Below are 22,957 nucleotides of genomic sequence, written 5' to 3' on the forward strand. Positions count from 1 at the left end.
CACATTACAATACACAGTACACAGAGAGTATGGTTTTTGCAAAGATACAATGTATATGTGTACAGATAACATATTTCTACAATGTTTCGAAAACAGCTGGCCAACACAGCATATGCCACATAGAAATTCAGTTTAGGTTCAGTTCCCCTCAGAGCCTGTAACATTACTGAGTTTCCTCAGATCTTGTCAAAAAAATAAAGATATCCACACAAACAAATGTCAAAATACATCACTATTTATTTAAAAAGTTCAGGTTTGAACTTATTCAAAATAGTCTGATTTACAAAGGAAATTGGAATGTGATAGTTAACACCTTGCTCTATAACTACAATCCTCACATACAGTACAGTACATAATAATAATAATTGCTTACAATTATATAGCACTTTTCTGGACACTCCACTCAAACGCACTTTACAGGTAATGGGGACTCCTCTCCCCCACCACCAATGTGCAGCATCCAACTGGATGATGCGACGGCAGTCATTGTGCGCCAGAACATCACCACACATCAGCTATCAGGGGGGAGGAGAGCAAATGATGCCAATTCATAGATGGGGATTATTAGGAGGCCATGATTGGTAAGGGCCAATGGGAAATTTTGGCCAGGACGCCAGGGTTACACTCCTACTCTTTTCGAGAAACGCCCTGGGATTTTTAATGACCACAGAGAGTTAGGACCTCAGTTTTACATCTCATCCGAAGGACGGCGCTTGTTTACAGTATAGTGTCCCCATCACTATACTGGGGCATTAGGACCCACATGGACCGCAGGGTGAGCACCCCCTGCTAGCCCCACTAACATCTCTTTCAGCAGCAACCTTAGTTTTTCCCCAGGAGGTCTCTCCATCCAGGTACTGACCAGGCTCACACCTGCTTAGCTTCAGTGGACTGCCAGTTGTGAGTTGCAGAGTGATATGGCTGCTGGCTCCAGTCTGTTATTAAAATATCATTATGGAATGTTATCGCTCATTATTAAGAAAATATTTTGTTATGTTACTATATTTTCACAAATCTGACAGTTGTACATGGCATATACCATTGGGAACTGATGTAGACCAACCTGGCGGTATACTGTCACATTGTCTGAGCCCATACCTTTCATGATGAACTCAATCAGGACACGCACAAACTGTCACATGCAGGGTAAATGACAGAAACATTCTTATGACTGGTGTCAGATATTACCAAGAAGAACAAGCATATACAGACTATAACTTCAATGAGTCATACAGTACTGTATGTAATGGAATTCAGTGTCTTGCCACTCTGTCCTGCCTGTACAGTATGTAATATTGGCATCAGCTATTGGTTCCCCTAATTACAATTTCAAATACTCTGATGAAATGTTTCAATGTTTGATCTATGCTGCCCATACTTAACAAGTGTTTCTATTCATTCAATCTCCCAGTAAATAACTATTTATGACATCAACTGTTTCTATGAGAAGCCACTTTGAAATAGCAGATTCACTCTGCTGGTTGATGTCTGAGATCACCCTAACAGCTTAACAGAAATACGATAGCACCTCTCTGACAAGACTCCACTAATCCACCTTCAAAAAGTACAGTTACACATTTATGGTTTGTAAATCTCCAGGACTCAATAATCTCATCACATGATCGGCATACATACAGTACTGTACTGAGTTTAGCACCATACCAAGTCCATGGTGGCAGTATGATAAATAAAATAGATGTGTACACAGAATTTATATAAAATTTGTCCGACATATATTTCCTTATTCTTCTATTTAGTTCTGTAAATATTGTATACAACAGTCTAGTATACTGTACAGAGTATATAAGGATTCTTGGTTAACAATTCTCTATTGTTCTTTTTGACAGCATACTGTATGAATGTGAACCAACTATGAACCACTGTAAACAGACTAATTCTGACTGTGGTCTTGAACTGACAAACTGTATATAGTTCTAACTGAATACTGACCTTGGATTGTGATTGGTGAAATATAGGTTCAGGGACACAAACACAAAAAAACCTTGCTACCTATGATATACAGTACATGACGATTATTTTGTGTATCCTCAGATTTGTTGTGAAGGGGTAGTCAGATAGAGGAAACTGTGGAGGTTGGCTCTTTGTTATTTCTTTTGCACATCTGCCCACATTGAATGAATAAAAAGTAATCTCTTTATAAATTGGCTGTGTATGAGGGCAATTATTAGAGATACTAATTCACCTCTACCATTTGTTATTTTTGTGGTTTAATAATAAAGTTTGTGATAGCTGTTCATGATAGCTGTTTCACTTATTTATTGACTGCAAACACAACAATTCTGAGGGTTGATTATTAGAACTCTATTATGCCTCTTGCTTCAGTATTCAGAGCTTTCATAAATAATTCAGAAAATTCAAAGATGTAAAGAACAGGATTGTAGGCCTATTCATTTTATAATTACATGCATTGAATTATTTTAATTTAAGCCCATTTAGGTAGGCAAATCATTTTTCAAAAGGATTTGATACTTTAGTTTTCAGTGCAAGAACCAATCATGACATTCACTATAAAAAAATGTATAAAATGTAATTAAAGACACGATACCTAATTAATCAGTAAACTAATTTGATTACCAAATTTGATTTGATTAATTGTATTTGCCTCCTTAATTCAAGTCTTATCTTCATAAAAATTTCTCGTGGAAGCATTTTCATTAAAACCAGGAATAGTAAGCACTTCTTTACTCAAAAGTAAAGTAAGAGTACAGAACGAGCTACTCAGACACACTGCTGAAGTTGATACTCTGGCTTGTTTCAAGAAATGGCTGTATGGGAACCTCAGATCAATTAGCTGAATGGCCTCCACTTGTTTCTTACTGTTCTTATTTGCTAAATGAAATGGTGACCCAGCATCTGTTTTACATAATTTATTGGATGCTGTATTATAAACATTATTGCTGAAAAGCTATTAATCAGAGAATCACATTAGAAAATAGAGTAAATCATAACTGAATACAGTATATTTCATCACAAATAAAGCCCTATTCCAAACTTGAATCAAATACTACAAGATAAGTTCCCCACATATGATATTTGTACCTCATATTTAAAGAATAAAATATTACATTTATGTTATTTCATAATATTCCATTGATCACATGAAACATCTCTGCCACACGTGTTAGAAGAATTTGTTGTTCAGTAATGACAAATGTAATGACAGACTTCAGAAAACACTTGAGAAGCTGGGGGGTATAATTGAATTGTGCTGTAGTTCTACTCAAATATCAGGATAATGTCAGGTGGAAAACCTGGAGAGTTTCACAATAATGGTGGGTGGGTTCCCCATTCAGGTGGTCAGCATGGGGAAGCCACCCCTGGAATTTGGGGGTTATAAACCCCATGTGAAAAAAATTGATTTAGACCTCTTTTTTATCTTGATTTCTGCAACTGTTTGCTCTGTGGGCTCCCTAACACTCTACTTAGTAAGCTGCAATACAGTATGTCCAAAACTCTGCAGCTAGGCTATTAACTCACTCTAGACCCTGGGAACACATTACTCTTGCTCTCACATCTCTTCATTGGTTGCCTATAAAGTCACCTATTCAATATAAGATCAGATCCTGTACATTTCTGATCTCCTCCATGTTTACACTCCTTTCCTTAGGCTCCCATCAGTTGAGGTCCTTTGCTCACTGGACCGAGGACTAAATCTCAGACTGTTGGTGACTGCGTTTTTTCTATCACTATTACGGAATTCCCTCCCTCTCCGTGAGACAAATTCTTTGATTGTTTTTAAATCTAAACTTAAAACACTTCTTTTATTGGGGCCTAGTTTTTTTTATTCTGTTCATTCTTATAGTTTTTTTTTCTATATTTACTTTTTATTGTATTTTTTACCATTATATACAGCATCCTTGGGTTTGGAAAGGTTCTTTATAAATAAAAGTTATTATTGTAATAATACATTTGAAACAACACTGCTTATAATTCACATAAGCATTACATTTGAAACTACGGTATTTAGTGGTGCAGAGTCACTATCATTGTCAAATGCTGAAGGCTTGTTATATCAGGCTCATTTTTAAAATTATGGCAAAATATCATGAATAATTTGATAATTACTGTGCACTACACTTAATGTATGATAATGGAAGATAGAATATTTAAACAACAGCTTATCTCAGGGGGATTCCTAACCCCCTAGGGCTTTGATCTCATGTTAACAGTCACCTGGAGCACTTTCTGCAACATGAATCAAACAAGAACAGCTAAGCAACCACGGGTTTGCTGTGGCAGTGATGGATGGGGGAAGGCGGAATGGCATTTTAAAACAGTGATCTCTAATGGAATGTTCGTCAATTTATTACTCTTTTTTAAATCAAGATGGATTAGTCATCTGCAAAAATCTACATTCCTACAGCCACAAGACATCCTTTGTAATGTCACACTGAATCCCTCTTCTGCTAGGTTTAAAGAGGACTCCTGAGAGCTCATTTTATATGAGGCATAAAAACATAGACATGTGACAAGCAGGGATTGGATGTGTATCACCAGCCTTGTGCTTCCACATTCAGCACTCTAAATGCAAGGAAACATAAGTCTGGCTCTTTTCTGCATGAAGTTGCCATGTCTGTTTATCATCCACTACCACCTGCTAGGAATCAGCTTCAGTACCACACAAGCTTCTCCATCTCACAGATTCCGTCATTGCTGTGTGTTTCCCAATTTCTCAGTACTTCCTAAATTACAGTAAAACTGGAAATACAGTGGGATACAGTGAAAATAGTGGAGTCATCTGATAAGGAAAATACAATACAACCCAATACAAGAAGGCAAACTGGTTCTGGGCAGTTAGTTTTGCAAACATACAGTACATCTAGGATACATCTGGGCTTCAGTACTTAAACCAGAAAACAACTATCAGTTGTATTAAACGATATACTGGCCTTCTGTATGTGTCTGCTCGTCTAAGCCTGAAGATGGTTTCATATTTTAAGGACTGTGATAAAGCAAGAGTACTAATTAATATTTATACTCATACAGTAATGTATAATCACTGAATAAGGAGAAAAATGACCATTGTGACACTGGAGGTAACTCCTTGTAACACCTAAGAAGAAATACCCTACTAAGTTACCATGTGTGGTCAAAGCCAGCAGTTGCAATGAATTATTAATGAATAACAGGAATGAATATGAATTAGGTATTGTCCAAATCCAATGCTGTGAAAGTTACAACCCCATATGTTTATTCATGAATACATTAGTTTTTACAGTTTAAGAAGGACTTTGATCTGGAATTTTAATCATTTAAATCTTGTATACAGCATAAAAACATCCTTATTTTTTTCATTCATTTATTTGTAAGATGTACAGTAGTTCCTCCTAGTCTAGAAATATCTATTTTAGGTATTATTTTCTATATTTTTCTATATAAAATATATCTAACCTTCTACATGTAAGTACATAGATGAAAGTATAGAAGTTAAAACATTCAATGTTTCAAAAAATTTCAATGAAATTCAATGTTTCAAAAAAACATGTTGTACATGTACAACATGAAAGTACACGTTGAACTACAACTATGTCCCATACTTTCTAATATATGTTGATTATATAATTATAAAAATTATATAATACTTAATAATATAATGCTTTAGAAAGCTTAATAATTTAACAACAAAATCAGTTGAAGGATTAACATAAAACTTAAATATAAATATACTACTGGTTCAATGTTTTATATGACTTTCAACTACTATATACAATCTGCACAAACTTGAAGGGAAAACAATAAAAAAGGTTGTGGCCAACATCTATATTCTATGTATAGATGAGTATGACTACATTGGATTAAAAGACATCCATACACTTATACAGTAGTGTTTGTAATCATAACAAGACTGAAAACAAGACGTGTTATTGCAATGAAAAACATGCTCAGCAAAACATTTCCATTCACAATTCATTTCTGAAGGTTAGAAAATTTTCATTTTCATAAGACCATCAATTTATTATGAATTTGAATATTAATTATCTTTTCATCCATTCAGTCACAGTGCTACAGAAGACAGAACTGTGTCCTGAATCTATACCTAATATCTATATTACTATTAATTTTAGAAATAGTTGTTACAAGATGTATGGAAGCAACACAGCCCATTTTTAACCTGCACCCACCCACTCCACTCAAACACTGAGAATTCAGGGTTTAAATAAATATTTTTTTAAATAAATAAAAAAGCATCTGTACACAAAGAGCATTTAAAGTAATATAACAGGTAATTTCTGAGGGAAAAAAGTATTAAACAGTTTTATGATTTGTCAGTTTTACATGTAGAAAAATATAATAATTCGATTTACTAATAATTTACTGAGTTATAAAAACATTTAAAAAGTTCTAATTCGTATTTAGTATTAAAAGAAAAAAATATATAATACATGGAGTGTAAGCTTTCTTGTTAGATGTACATGTACCTGATCATTTGTCAGGATGTAGACTGAATCAGGACAAAGACATATGGAAGGTTGCTTTTCAGACTGCTAATCTGGGAGCGGGGAACCCTAAACACCTACTGGTCTTGGTATAATTTACAGAATCCCCCCAGAGTCCATGGAGCTGAAAGTGCAATTCTTTTTTGAAAGACTGTTTTCTACCACAGTGACCTTTCAACGGCAAAGTAGAAAAAAGGACACAGCATTGAAATAGCACCACTTAGTGGAAGAACAGCGTTTGGCCGACTGCTGCAGATAATACTAGTGTCTAGGCTGTCTTTTTGCCACACTAATCATAGCCGTGTAAATAATTAACCCTTACCTTCTGTGTGAACAGCCGACACATATGTCCAGTTGTAGCGTTTGACTATGTCCAACAGGGCTCTAGCTTGAAGAATATCGGATGGCACCACTCGTAGAAAATACTTGAAGAGCGTTTTGTCACTTAGGTCAATACTGGTAGCAGAGTATGCTATCTGGGGGATGTTGAATAGCTGCAACAAATTTTGCACTTGTATAGCCACTGAACTTGAGCCCGGTCCAATAACACCAGCGATTGGTTTCTTCGTTCTTGGGGGAAGATTAGAAGGTATCCCATCAATGCACCATCTGGATCCGTCTTTGTCATCCCTTATTGAAATCAGCGAATCCCTTATGAATTCGATACTTTGTTCCAGAGCCACAGATGAGTGCCAGCACGAGTCCCTGATTTCGCAGCCCAGAGTAATATTTGGTAAAAGAGTAGGGTCTGAGTTGATTCTGTCCAAGGTGTGAAACATCGCCTCCACCCTTTGAATGCCGTACTGTTCCCTCACTTCTCCACATTTTCTCTCTGGGACATTTTCAGCCGGGGGTTGGTGATGGACAGAAAAAAGAGCCCCAATAACTATATCCCCGTCCATTCTGGCAACAGAGCGAGAGGAAGATATTGTCGCCAGCGATCTTTCATATACGGTATTAGAAAGGACAAATGTTTCAAATAATATCGTCGGGAAAAACAAAAACCCGATCAAATTCATTTTGAAGTGTGTCATGATCCAATCACGCCAACAGTTCCAACGGTAAAATCATATCCGTTTCTGGCAGATGAAAATGATTCTTGACTGTTTTTTAGTGTATCCAAGTTTTATGACGGAGCCAAAGGGAACAAACATTGTTTCTTAAATTGACCCAGAAAGGGAAAATACCTGGAAAGAAAAAAAATGTATTTATTCAAATTTAATCACAGCAATGGTAATATTAATGTTAATATAACAATGTGTGCAACACATTTAAAATTGATATTACTATTTTTAAATTGCTAAAGTGATTTTTTTAAACAAAATGCCAACCCCCTGTCCATTGTCCTAAAGGATTTGTGCCTTCTAAAAGTATACTCTAAAGACACATGTTTTGCACAACAGAATGAATGCAGTCCATTCTAACTAATAAGCTTTGCAGTGCTGAACAAACGCCCCACACCTTTTTCATTGCCAAAAGTACTTGAAAGCGATTGTTAATATACTGTATATTCTGCTTGTTTTGACGGTGCCAAATCCAGAAATGTTAAACAAAAATGGGCCAACGCTAAATAAGAAAATACCCTGTCATGAAAAACATAAGCACAGATGAATGAAATACGATTATATACTGTATGCAATAATATTATGCAGCTTTGGGCTATTCAAATTCACGATAGATCAGGGAATCTAGTTCGTTTCCAAGAAGAAAAAATATTAAATGGTAAAGGAAAAAAATAGATATTGAACGCAAAAATACAGGTCAGGCTGTGTAAATATATTATTTATATCACCATTCTGGTTATTTTACCGAGTGTATCTCGGGAAGTTTCCATATTTTATTAAAGATTGCATAGTTCTCTCGCTCACTTGAGAAAATTTGGTTATCGAGAAACGTTGTTTCAGCACGTTGGACAGAGCTGCACTTCTTCACTGGTTATCCGCTTGCCTCGTGTAGCTTAGACGTCTTTTTGAAGATATGTGCAACAAACAAATGTACTTGGATGCATTTTATGTCGGTGTTGTAACTGAAGTCTTCCATTCTTGACTTGCTAAGCTTTGCCTTACGCTGCACACACGCACATCGAATACTTTTCACGCATTTGTGTCAAGATACAGTCTTTTTTCGCAAAAACATCATTTTAATATGGCTTATCTAAGCGTAAGAAAAATGAAATGAATCAGGGATTTATCTGTGGAAAGTAATGATTGTAGAGGTTGAAAAATATAATACTGTATTTGTATATAATAATTGGCTCCAGGTGCTACCATTACCAACAAGTAAACGTCGGTATTTTTGGAAATGTCAAGTCTAAAGAGTTTATTTTAAACCTTTCAAAAATGACGATTCCTCACACGTGTGCACTGCAGTTAAATCACGTTCGTTTTTCGCAGGAATAATTTTTGCTCTGTTTTCATAAGGATGCTATTGTCATTTACAAACCAACTTCAATTTTATCTGATGAGAGATCACACTCAAGAAAAATACGAAAGGAAATCTGAGAAGCAGTATTCCTTTTCATTCATATTTGTTTTCGCCTTGCACCTTGTCAAGTGCATGAAAAATACCTATCTGTAAGCAGTATATTGAAAGAACAACTTTAAATGCATTTGACAGAATAACTTAGACATACCTTAATCCGTGAAACAATGTGTGTCTCTTCGTCTTCCTTCTCAACCACGCAGTCCTTGGCTGTGTTACTTGAGTTTCTACAGTATGTTTTTTTTTAAGTATGAACGCGAGCGCCCCCATTCAGTCAATAATTTACTACATCAGGAAACCGGGTCACATAATCTGCAGTGCTTGCCCGTTACAGAAAGGAAGGACATATAGAAAAAAAAAAAATATATAAATGAAGTCGACAGTCTATCACAAGCACATATGAACATAAGAAATGTTACAATCGAGAGGAGGCGATTCGGCCCATCTAATCTTTTTGGTGTTAGTAGCCAACTGAACCGTTGATCTCATCCAGGGCAGATAGCAGAGTAGTTTGTTCCCTACTCCTACAACCTTTCGAATAGGTGCCTCCTGTGCTAGGTTTTAAATGCACTTCCAAGTGGCCTCAAGTAAATATTACATAGTTTTTGAGATGTGGAAAATCTACGACACAAATATAGTTTATATAGCACATTTTAAATGCCGTAGCAAGTCACCCACGTAAAAAATAAAGCTATGAAAAAAAAGAACAAGAAAGAGAAATAACAGAAATATAAAAAAACAACCAATTCACTCAAAAATGCTTTAAACAATGCATAAAAAGTTAACATGTTCAAACAAGAATAAAATATCAATATAAAATAAAAAAGCTAAGCTATGAAAAAGGGCTGAATTAAAAAATTAAGGTCTTGATTTAAAAATTGCCACAAATTGTTAAAGCCCTCCAATGATCAGGTAGAGAATTCTACAAGTACAAAGCTCAAAAACAAAAAGATATATTTCCTATCCTTCTAAGCTTCCCCCTCAGAACATAAAGAGCCACTATCAATCGACTCCAATGCACACTAAGTTTGATAGGAAGCAAAGAACTGTGAAATGCACTTTGGTGAAATTATATTTCAGATTTTAAATGCAAGAATATTTCAAATCGGTTCTATAGCTCACTGTATGCCAGTGCAGAGCTGTCAGTCCAAGAGATGTATAGTATATGTTCTTTTTTGTAAGGACCCTTGCAGCCAAAATGTTTATAAATTGTATTTATAATAAGGTGTGGCATGCAGGTTACATTAGATCAGTCTACACAAAAAAGCAATAATTAGTATCTCAATATTAGATAAAACAAGATTAATGATAAAAAATACATTTATCATAAAGAGGAAATAATAGCTTTTTAATCTTGTTAATCTTTTTAAAACTTAAAACAGAGACAAATATGACAGCAAGATTCCTCACTTTGGATTTCAGATTAGTAGTATAGTCACCAAGGTTGATTTTCAACAAGGACTCTTAAATAAATTATTTGTTACTCTTTCTGGAATAGTTTCTGTGCTGTGATCATAGGAAATTTTGTTACCAAAACCAAACACTTTTAAATTAGCTGGGTTTTTTGTCAGAGGGACGTTACCAAGGTAATAATAGAACAGACCAGAACAATTCAGTTTCCATTGCACTATTTACATTTACAAAAACATCTTTATACAAGTGACTAAGAACATGTTTCACAAACCTCTTTGCACTGGGATCCAACACTTTTGTGGAAGATTTGATCTGCATTATATTAATGTGTTGTTATTGGAAAAGATAATTAAAGTCAAAACATTGAGGATATTATTCTGGAAAGGGAGAACCATAAACAAGATTCATTAAGGGAAGCTAGAAGCACCAAGAAGTTTGTGTGAATTATACCTTGAACGTTCGTAGCAGCAAAGTATATCCTTGGAAATATTAGATATTAAAAATGATATGTAAAATAAATACAAATAAATATTAAATATAGTTTCCTTCTAAAATTAAAAAATTCCAAAAGCTTTGTTGGAGGGCAGGTATATCTTACTGAGCCTCCAGCAGTCACAGACTCCTCACCTTAATGAGTCATGCGCAGCACATTATTACAAATAGATGCCATGATTATTTCTGCCTCCTTGATATACGTATGTGTGTCTGGTAGCAGCATGTGTTTTTGGTAGTGTCTGTGTTTTTGATACTGTCTAATAGTTAACTTGTTCTTCTCTGAGTCAATTAAATTTTCATTTTTGTTCTCACATAAACACCAATTTTAAACCCTCTATTACTTGTGGTTAGACCCATAGGCAGCAGTTCTCTTCTACAGTACATTGTGTACAAAAGATCAGCTATGTTGTACGGTATGTGGGCTTGCATCCCCTTCCTCTAAAAACCTCTGAAATCAAAGGTGTAATGGTCAATACGCAGAAGCAGAAACTCCACTGATCAAAACTGATCAATCTGTTGTATGAGCTTTATTAAAGTCTTATGTTTCCCTCTCTTAATGTTTCACTGAAAGAAGAACAGTGGAAAGAAAAGCTTTTTCTTGAAAGAAAATTGTAAATAAGACAATGGTTCGATTTGATTAACATAAATGTCTGAACAAATTTCATTGCACATTTTGTAACATAATCTTACCTATAATACGCATTAACCTTACTAAGAATAAGAATAAGAATAAGAATAAAATCTGTGTCGCAAGACCTAGCAATTTCAATAAAAAACATAAATATGAAACATATCTCATAGAACGTGAATGAGAAAATGGTGTATTAATACAAATATTAAGCTTTAAGCCTTTCTGATTCACCCTTTAACATTTGTCTTAAGGTTTTTTACAATACAAACTGGGTTACATGTACCTGACTAAATCAAAGGATTGCCCAGTGGCTCAATATGACTCAAGTTTAATTTTATTTGTAATTGTACTTTAGGGTTATTTCCACAATACTCAATTATTGCCTTGGTGCTGAAGATGGATATGATCTCTAACAGTTTCAGCTGATGTCCGTAAGCTCAGATGACCAATCATAAACACCCTTGAGCAAATTCTATTGAGCCTTTTTTCAGTCCTTTTTTTGTTTTGCATGCTCATATCCTCCTAACCTCCTAAGAGTCTGAAGGAGCTTAACAAAGACTTAGAAGCTAACTTTTGCTTTTTTGTCTCATCTACTGAAAGGCTACATACAGTAATATCCCATAGATGAGTAGTTAGTAGTTTTTATTTGTTATTTTGTGAGATGATGCAAAAGAATGACTCTCACATATCTAAAATATATTTCTGTTTGACATAAATCTATGAACACATTCTATTTCACTTTTACGAACATAATCTTACTTTTAATGTTTGCAATGGTTTAATGTTTGCAAAGAAACAAGTAAAGGTTTATTCCATGCTGAAAATAGAAGAAAAGAAACACAATAGTTTGGTTTTGGAGCCTTCTTTGGGTGTATTTTATTTTAATGTTTAATTCTGTTTGATGTTTTATTCTATGAATTTGTGAAAAAAAAAAACAATTACTTAAACTGGCATAGTACTGTATTCCTGGATTCATTTTGACATCCTATAAAATATTTAGGATTCTATAGAATGGTACAAGTAATCTGCTGAAAAGCAAACGAATAATCTTGTTGGCAGAAGCCACCTTAGCATCAGATTTATCCACAATAAAATGTACAAGAGGGAATTCTCCTGCTTAAATCTTCTAAAGTTACAATAACCTTCGGGCTCCAAAGTCACCTTGTAAATAGAGGTGGGGGGAGAGTCTCCTTATAGAGGAAAATAACATGTCTTCCTTTCTACACAAGAAGGACACTATAGAATGGAACTCTTTGACATAACACTATCCATTCATCCATTTTCTAACTGCTTCTTCCATTTCAGGGTCACAAGGGTGCCAGAGTCTATCTTGACAAGCAAATTTTCAAGGCAGGGTACACCCTGGACAGGACACCAGTCCATTACAGGGCAGACACACACAGACACAAACACAGATATGTACACATTCACAGCAGGGCCAATTTTTCGAGAAGCCAATTAACCTCTATTAGTATCTCTTTGGAATGTGGTAGGAACCGGAGCACCCAGAGGAAACCCACGTGAACACAAGGAGAACATAAAAACTCCAGTGGTTAATATTGCTACCTTGAGCATGGAGCCCAAGTTTCAGTTTGAGACCTAGGGTGGTATCTGTGTGGAGTTTGTACAGTACAGTATGTTCCCTCTGTGTTTGCATAGGTTCCGTCCAGTTGCTTAGTGTGTGTCTGTCCTGCAATGAACAGACGTCCTGCCTTGTGCCAGTTCTTTGTTGTGATACAGTAGGTTCTGGCTCCCCTGTGACCATGAATTGGAAGAGGTGGTTAGAAAATGGACAAATGGGTTAAATGGAAACCAAAGCAGCCTCTGGGCATTAAGGACTGCCCAAATAGAACTTTGTACTTCCAATCTAAGCTTAACTTCAAAGGACAACTGATTTATTTTTGTTGTCCTATTGATGTAGGTCACAACTGGTCATTCATTTGTTAAGACTTACAACAAAATCCAGTACCTCTTCCCTCATCTGCTTAATTTCTGTCAATTCCCTTTGAAGTGAGGACTGTTATTGTTTAGTATATTTAATACATACTTATTAGAAAAAAAAAACAAAAGTAGAGCAATCACAAGTACAAAAAGACTTTTCATGAAGACCAATTCTGAAACGCTTGATAGTTAACAAAACAGCATCAGAATAAAACAATACACAAATACAAAAAAGAGAATTTCTATAGACTGCTCTGTACAAACAGCTAAAAGCAACCCCAGACACTATATTTGGAAGCTAATTTTACTGTATATATGAATAGCCAGTGTTCTTTGATTGGCATCTCCTTGGTGACAAAACAATAAAATAAGACAAATTAATTCAAAACAGATGCCATAGTGTCAGAATGTGTTTAAATTAGAGGAAATATTCCACAAAAGGTAGCTAGGATGTGCAGTATTTTTAATGATGTACTTTAATTATTTGCAGTATTGTACTGTATATTTTTTAATGATGTATTAAGAGATATTTTAGTTCCCATGTATAACCTTTTTTTGGACTTATTGGCCAGAGACAGAACATATGAAACATGAATGTGGGCAAAAATTACATGACACTGAGAACTTTTGCCGGAACTTTTAGTTTAGAACATTTAGGCATTTAAACAATGTTTAATACAAGAAAAAAGCCATCTATTTAATTTGTAAGTTTAGAAATTTGAGTAAAAATAAAGAAAATGAAGATAATCTTTTCATTATGGACTTCTGACTTCTGACACTGCCTGCAACCAGCAGCAATGAAGGCCTCTGAGCTTTTTTCTATGAATGGAAGTAGACATCCACTTGCGAATCATATTTTCATGCTAAGCTTTGTGCTAATCTAGCACAATGATGGAGAAAAAGCAAAAGAAAAATATATGTTATATAAAGCCCTTTTTAATGTAGAGCCCCGTAGCTCATATCAAGTATGATGCTTAGAAGGACTTAAAATACATAACCATAGCGAGATGATTAAATAATAGGAACAACAAATTGTATTAAAAATGAGTTAAAACAATTGTATTTGCATTTTAAAGCAAGACTTGTAGTGCATACTTGCAGCCAATTAGGCACACAGAAAAATAATGTATTTTTCTTTCAATATGTAAGAGGAGAAAGAAACAGTAAAAGCAATTTTTTTTTTAAAACAATTCCACAACAGTCAAATAACAATGACAGTCTTGTACTATCCAGTTATGACATACTGTTACCCTGTACCGATTAAATAGGGTACAGTTATGGGGCCTGTTACCCTGTACCGATTAAACATTGATGTCATGAGGTGCTATTTTAATGTCTCCTTCTTCACAACAGACAGTCAAAGACTTTCTGACTGCACTGTCTCAAGACATCTTGTACATCAGTGACCTTGGAATACACAGAATGGCTGGGATTGAAAATATCTACAAGTATGAGTACATTATGTTCCAGTGGGTTATTGAGAGATGACAAAAAAGCAAAGTTGAATAAAAGAAGCAATTATTATACATAAATTAAATCTACACAAGGAACAAAATGCCTTTTTTGCATAACAATGGCTTTGCTCAAGAAATTGACATTGCTAATGCTTATTCTCTTGTACTACATTAAGATTTCACATTTGTGTGCCTCATTTTCATATACAGTACTTAACTGTGGTGCTAATGTTTTTATGTTGTTCTGCTTAAGTCAAAGATAACTTTAAGTGAAAAATAAAATGGGGGTGGCAAACACAGAACCAGCTACAGGGCAGGATTTGGCTGACTCTTGGGACATGAAATTCAACATTCATACTGTATGTGAAAAGCGATCCACACTGGTAGAAGAAGCAGACTATACTTATTACATAAGTGCTTCTGAGCTGCAGGAATTTACACACAAAAGGGATCTGGGTGTGTATGTAGATTCATCTATGTTCTTATCAAGTCAGCATGGGGAAGCAATGCAAACATTTTTGTATATCAAGTGTGAAATTTAAATCCAGGGATGTTGCAGAGTGCTTAAGCTCTACAATGCACTATGAAGACCTCATCAACAAATACAGTGTTGATGTTTGGTCACCTTACCACAGAAAAGATTTAGTCTTTAAATTTATTGAAAGAAGAGCAACACAAATGTTTCCTGGTCTCAGGGGACTGTCTTATATAGACAGCTTGAGGGAGATATATCTCTTCAGTCTAGAACTGAGGAGACTGAGAGGAAATTTGAGACAGGTATGCCAAATCCAAAAGGATATTGATAGGTTCAATCCATGGGGCTGCTTCACACTTAGTGGTGAAACAAGGACATGGAGTCACAACTGGAAACGGATCCCATTAATATGGATTTCCTAGTTTTAAAATAATAGAGACAGTTCTTTATTCAAAGAGTAGTGGTTCTCTGGAACAGGCATCCCAGGCAGTTGGTTGAGCTAAACTCTGCACTTTTGGACTTAAGTGTCTGGACAAAACTTTAGACTTACTAGATCAACAAAACAGCCAAAAGAGCAAAGTGGACTAATCCCCTTTTGTTTGCAGACCTTTCTGATTTTCTTATGTTCTAAATTAGTCATTTTCTTTTCTTTGTTATGGAATAATAACCATGGACAATCTCTATGTGTCCTATTAAACATTTTTTAACAAAAGTGTTACGATGTTTTACATTTTTATTTTTTTGCCTTTTTGTGATTTACAAAGACATTCATTTGTACATCACTTGCACAATTTTCAGTTATTTCACGTATGTTTCCATACCCTTTCAAGAAATGTATTTTCAATATCTGTAGCAAACAAATATTCTGAACAACCACAATGACACAAAATGAAAAATGTGTATGAAAAATAATCAAATTAAGTTTTGTTTTTGTTTTGAAAAGGATTATTAAATGGATAAAACAGAGAACATCATGACATTTCACAAAGAGAATGCAAACATCTCTCAGCCACCATGCATATGAGAATAATATGAAACCACTCAAAGACTGTATTCAGTTGTATTGAGCTGTATTCAGGGCATCTTCACTTAGCTTATTGTGAATGAAGCATGAATGTCAATGACGTTTTGTTGACTTTCCTCACTTAAAAATAAAGAGGTACTAGCTAATACCCATGCCTGTCATTTTGTATAATATATTAATTTTTAAGTTGTTGTCAAGTAACAAATATTAGTTATCAACATAATTAAAAAGCAGGTTTACAATACCTCAAATGGAAAGAAATGAAATTTCCCCCCCAAAAAACCCATCCCCAATCAGATTACGCCTATGAAGAAGCAGTTTTTTTAAGCTTGGACGCTTCACTATAGAAATTCTCACTCTAGCGTCTTACATACTCCCAAGGAGCTGTTCTTTCCATGACAACCTGACAGCTTATGTGACTGAGTGCAACAACTAAAAATACATTGCAAACAAAATCTGAGTGTGAAATGAGAAGGAAAAATAAGAAAGTGCAGAGCTATTTACATGCCACTCAACAGCTGTTTGTTAACACAACGAATACATTTTATTAAACAAAGATTTATAAAACAAAAATTTAAGAGCAAGGGGTCAAAATTCTTCCAGACCCCAATAAATTTAATGTGAGGATATATTATTTACATGTCAATTGCAAATGATAATTATTGCAATGTTTTCAAAGCTTTCTGACATGCTTAACAAATGCACTACTGCAAGCAGTCATCCATGATTTTCTCTAACAGTGCATATGCAAATTAGGGTATGTAAACCAAAGAGGTAGTCTCCTAGTTAAGAGCGGTAATGTAATATGATGGAACAGAAGCCAGTTCTTAAATGTACACAAAAAACAAAAACCCAGACCATTATGTGACATTCTTGTGAAGTCACAAATGCAACTCAAAGGTAGAGCGAAGAATGTGCATGCTCAATGCACACTGGTGAGCCATATACCGAAAAATTATATGCATGTTAGTTATGTCAATATGGATGTCTTTCTTAGAAACAGACACCAAAAAAAACATTACCGGGGACTGCGTCAAGGAATGCTGAAGGAGACTGCGGCAGAACCTTCTGTAGAGCTAGCAAGTGCCTTGACACCCATTCTAAAAAAGACTAAACTAGAAGATAATCATAATAATAAAATAGAGGATCATTTATATTTGGAAACGTGATCCTAAAGGACACCCGCATGGCTTTTGAAAATGTAGGTTGTGTTTAACTTCTTGCAGAGTAATTGTTGAACAAACAACAGTAATGGACATATACAAAGCATCCTATAAGGAAAACCTAGAATTTCAGAAGGCTTTTGACTAAAGTCCCTCAAATTACAGGCATTAGGCTTTTAAGGTAATACATGTGTTAGGACTGAACACCCAGGTGAACAACCAGGATCCTATGCAGCACATGTTGGTGTTCTTGAAGGCAAACAAATCCAAAAAGTACAGTCCATGGGGGTGTACAAACCTGGGTCAAAAAGCATGGAAGGAGTTTGCCAACAAGCAAAGACCTCACTATGGCAAGAGACTCCAATACCACACAGGAGAATGTGGGGGATGTGAGGGTTTAAATAGTGAAGGAGGCAGGTGTGATAGATTAACAAGGTGATGAGGTTCAATTAGTGGCAAGTGCCGTGCGTGGTCGTAACAGCATGTGTTTGGACTAAGAACTGGTTATTGGATATAAAGCACAGCACAGATAAGGGTGAATGCTCCGAGTACGACAGCGCTCTGTATTAGTACCACTGATATTCTTAATTTAAATCAATGATTCTTATATAGTTGGTAAACTAGTCAGGTGTGCAGATAATAACAAATTAGGAGGATTTTACAAACAATGTAAAAGCTGCAAAGGAACTTAAAAAAGATATATAGGTAAAGAAAATCGAGACTGGGCAAATGTCTGGCAGATGGTGTTTAATGTAATTAAGTGCAGTGTATTATATGTAGCTAACAAAAGCAAACACAAAACCATAAGGTAGTAAACGGAGCTTGAACAGGAAGTACTTATAAAAAGGCTTAGATGTTTATGTGGACATACTGTACTGTGTAATGTAACTTCTAGACAGTATGGGGAAGCAAATAAAAACAAAATATTGGGACATTTAGTTAAAAGTGTAGAATTTAAATTTAAGAAAGTCATGTTAAATTTGTACAATGTAGTAGTAAGTCCAAAAAGAAAATAGATTTTTTGTCATAATGTTATAAAAAAGGATATTGCAGCTTTGGAATAGCAGTCCGGTCGCTTGGGTGGGGAGATGTTGTTGCCCCACACAACATTCAATCCTCTCTGCTGAAAGCAGGGATTTTTCCCCTTCACACAAGTCTGCCCTTCCCTTCCCTTCCCACAGCCTTATGCACACACACACACTCGGGGTGGCACAAGGGCCACAGAGGGCATGGGCACTGGTGATCTTCCTGTTTGTTTGGGAGGAGCCCTCTGACACCTCTCCTGGCAGTGCTCCCACAGGTGTGTGGCCAGAGTGGTCACAGCATCCTTCGGCTCTTCAGACAGCCCTGCTCAGAACAAGGAACAGAGTACCAACTCTCCATTCACGTTTGATGGCCAGAGTGTGGAACTGTACTGCATATGAGTGGGTTGGCATGTCTCCCTGCTTGAGGCGGAAGGCTTTTTGAGTTGGCACTGTGACTCGGCCTGGTGCATCAAACATCAGGCCTAATGCCTTTGTGAATAGGGAATAATCATGCTAGAGCTGTATCATGGTCAGTACCTGGATGGGAGACCTCCTGGGAAAAACTAAGGTTGCTGCTAGAAGAGGTGTTAGTGGGGCCAGCAGGGGGCGCTCACCCTGTGGTCCATGTGGGTCCTAATGCCCCAGTATAGTACGGGGACACTATACTGTAAACAGGCGCCGTCCTTCAGATGAGACATAAAACCGAGGTCCTGACTCTCCGTGGTCATTAAAAATCCCAGGGCGTTTCTCGAAAAGAGTAGGGGTGTAACCCCGGCGTCTTGGCCAAATTTCCCATCGGCCCTTACCAATCATGGCCTCCTAATAATCCCCCTCTATGAATTGGCTACATTACTCTTCTCTTCTCCCCACTGATAGCTGATGTGTGGTGAGCGTTCGGGCGCACTATGGCTGCCGTCGCATCATCCAGGTGGATGCTGCACATTGGTGGTGGTGGAGGGGAGTCCCCATTACCTGTAAAGCTGCCTTTCTAAATATTTGAGAAATCTCACTCTGAGATTTCAGAGTCTCCCTGTGCAAATGAATTGTGAGGGTCTAATCAGACAGCCCCTTCTGTATCAGGTGCAGCTAATCCCTTAGTTTTATTGTGTAAATGTCTCATCGCAGTCCCCTTGTGGCTCCAGTCTCTCTCCAACTCTTAAACCAGGCAGCCCAGTGACAATAGTCTAGAATAAAGTGAATGCAGCTCTATGTAAGCATACTGTATAGTATAAATCTTCTGTAAAGTCATGGGAATAATGTGAAACAAAATCTTTCTGGATGTCTGATTTCAGAAGAAAGCTGACCCTAACCCTAGGTCAGTACTCATTAATGTAAAATTCTTCTACACAAGTGTTATGTATTAGGAAAACATTAATATTACTGTGAATGTTTTTCTCTGGTTGGAGTTCTGGTTGTATTTTAACTGTGTTAATTAAGATGTTAATTAAATCCATACTGAGGTCAAATACTGAGGCCATTTGGACAAATTGCTAGTGATGGGCACAATACTAATTTTATGTACAATTTACAGTATGATCTCTAAAAAAGTCCATGTAGAAATAAATGAATATAAAAGACTTCATTAAAAGTATGAGAATAATATAAAAAATCTTATATGACATCTAATTTTAGAAGAAAGCTCACCCTTACCATTGGAGCTTATTAATATAAAAGTCGACTATAAAAAAGGTAGGTACAAAGAAAAAGTTAATCTTACTTTCAAAAATTGACTCTGTGTACAGTTCTGGTTATGTTTTCACTGAGTTAATTAAGACTGTGTCAGCTATTGTTCTGGTTTAAGAGCAATGATTTTTGAGGTCATTTGAATGAATTCCTTCTGATGGGCACATTAAAGGTATAAGGAATACAGTATACAGTATGGGCTAGAAAAAAAATTGAATTCAGCACTAATTAAACATTTAAACCTATTTAAAAACTTGGGAATAATGTGAAAAAAATCTTACATGAGGTCTTTTTTTAGCTAACCCTAACTCGGGGCTTATTAAAATAGAAATCTTTCTATCATTTTTTGTATAGAAGTTCAAAAATATTAATGTTAAATACATTGATGTAACCTTTTTTTAAATATAATGTCATATAAAGAAAGATAATTGTACTCTGAGTATAACAGTACAAGTTTTTAAATTAAAAAAATAATCTTTTCTTATCCATTTGGAAAACCCATTGATTTTATTGTGCTGTATATTATAGTTTCTAAAATTTTGGTTGTGTTTTTACTGTGATTATTTAGACTTTTTACACACTCGAAGAAGGCTCCACAGCCGAAACATTGTGTTTCCTTTCTTCTCTTTTCAGCATGAAATAAACCTTTACTTGTTCCTTTGCAGCCTATGCATGCTGATGAAGCTACTGTACCTACTTGTACTACTTATTTAGACTTTGTCAGGTTTGTTGAGTTCTATTTTAAGAGGAAGTCATACTTTTGAAGTCGTTTGGACAAATTGTCATTAATGTGCATATATATTAACTTTATGCACAATATACAGTCTAGAAAATGAATGAATGTAGCAATAAGTGTGTATTAAAACTTTCATTAAAAGAATGGGAATAATGTAAAAAAAAAATCTTATTGGGGGTCTAATTTTAAAAGAAAGCTAACCCTAACCCTAACTTAGTGCTTATTAATATAGAACTTACTGTATCTATACATAGACAGGTATGAAGAAAACGTTAATGTTTCTATCAAAGATTAACTGTGTACAGCTGAGATTATGTTTTCTTTCTTAAATGTGAATAATGTAAAAAAATCTTATTGGATGTCTAATTTAAGAAGGATGCTAATTCCAACCCTAACTTGGGGCTTTCTAATGTAAGAATATTAAAATTAGTGTATATATTAGGAAAATGTTTATCAGAAAGTTTGCCTCTATTTTGGTTTTCTTTTTACTAGGTTAATTAAAAATGTTTCAGTGGTACTTTGGGCAAATATTCAGAATTCTCATAGGCACTAACTCTGTGGTCTTCATCGTCTTCTTCAGTGAAAGACAATGTCCCAGGTGGAAACTACTGCAGCAAACGGCTCTACACTCCAATTCAGCAGCTGAGGTAGGCTGGAGACAGGAGTTCAGTTACAATAAAACAGGGTTTATTGGTAGTTATTTTTACAGAGGGCATGTTAGTCACTATAGAGAGTGATAAAGGGGATGAAGAGAGAGGCTGACTGCAGTCTGCCACAGCAGCACATGTGGCGAAAGAGAACATGGGGGGACTCTCTTATATTGGATAATACAGGAGGAAACAGGCACAGTTAGAGTCAGTTAGGGGTGAGAGTGCAGGGGTGCTGTCCAACACAGGGGGAAGCGGAACACTACACAACTGTATAAGGGAGTACATGTAGAACTGAAAACAGGAAGCACATAAAGTACTGGGAATCCTGGGAATTAAGTGGGAATTAAACTAGCGAGTCATGTTGTTGAAGATGACTCCCTGGCTTATTTCAAGAAACAGTCAGGCAAGATCCATATATCATTTAGCTAGTAACAACTAAATGAGCTAGATTTAATGAATTGTCACCAATTTTTTTAACTTTTCTTATGTCCCGTGCCCCTAGGAATCAAGAGGAAATGACATAGGAAGGGCATAAAATCCCTCCCTGAAAATGACTTCATCAAGTGTGAAAGACAGTCTAGGGTCCTGACCAGCTCCCTGACTGTGTGGGGCATATTGGCTGCAACCCCTTAGCTGATGAGCTTGGGTGAATTAATGAGGATGGATTGGCTTTCTGAGTAAAACAAATCCACGGAATGCAGGTATGTATTGACTGCCATATATTACTGCTATTCCACTATTGCTTGCTGTATAGTGTTCTTGTCTTAAAGCTGTTGTAGGACATATTTCGTGTATTTTTTAGAAGTTAAGTGTTCTTTGCAGTACTATATATGTCTCTTGTGATTTTTGTCATTTTTGTCCACCACAATAAGGCTGTGTAGCTTGTTTCTGACTTCCACAAGGGCTTACAAGTACTACTTGCATTTTATACTACATATCACAATATGTTCTGGATGTTAAAGGAGTTTCTTACAGGTTTGAAAACATCGTAGAAAAATGTACAATAAAAGAAGTGTATAATGACATTTAAAACCAGCTGAGTGATAAAGAGAGGAGAAATGGCAATAATAATTATCAAAAAGTTTTTATAAAACCCCTTAAAAAATTTATTCTCAAAGCACTCTACAAGAATAGTAAAAAAAGACAGTTAAAACAAAAGACACTATAACAAAGACAGGAAATAATATACAATAATTTGCACAATTAAACAAGAGAGTTTAGAATGCAGTAGAGGATGCAAAGGGAGACACAAATAATAAATAATTTAAGCCTTTCAAAAAAGAAACAAAATTGAGTCTGGATTTAAATGTGCCTAGGGAAGGTGACTC

At 35.7% G+C, this 22,957-nt stretch overlaps 1 protein-coding gene across 1 annotated transcript in view; it reads right to left on the minus strand.

Annotated features, from left to right (window-relative positions):
- The window catches only part of LOC148839507 (metabotropic glutamate receptor 1-like), a 98,533-nt gene extending 90,885 nt beyond the window's left edge, over window positions 1-7,648 (minus strand). The window contains exon 1 of the mRNA XM_088938432.1: window positions 6,781-7,648. Within this exon, the coding sequence (XP_088794558.1) occupies window positions 6,781-7,492 (712 nt within the window). The 5' untranslated portion in view covers window positions 7,493-7,648. The remainder of the gene's footprint in view (window positions 1-6,780) is intronic.
- Between the last annotated feature and the right edge of the window lie 15,309 nt (window positions 7,649-22,957).

This window comes from Atractosteus spatula, chromosome 2 (assembly GCF_055471065.1).
Source record: "Atractosteus spatula isolate fAtrSpa1 chromosome 2, fAtrSpa1.hap1, whole genome shotgun sequence".
In the NCBI taxonomy this organism is placed as follows: Eukaryota; Metazoa; Chordata; class Actinopteri; order Semionotiformes; family Lepisosteidae; genus Atractosteus; species Atractosteus spatula.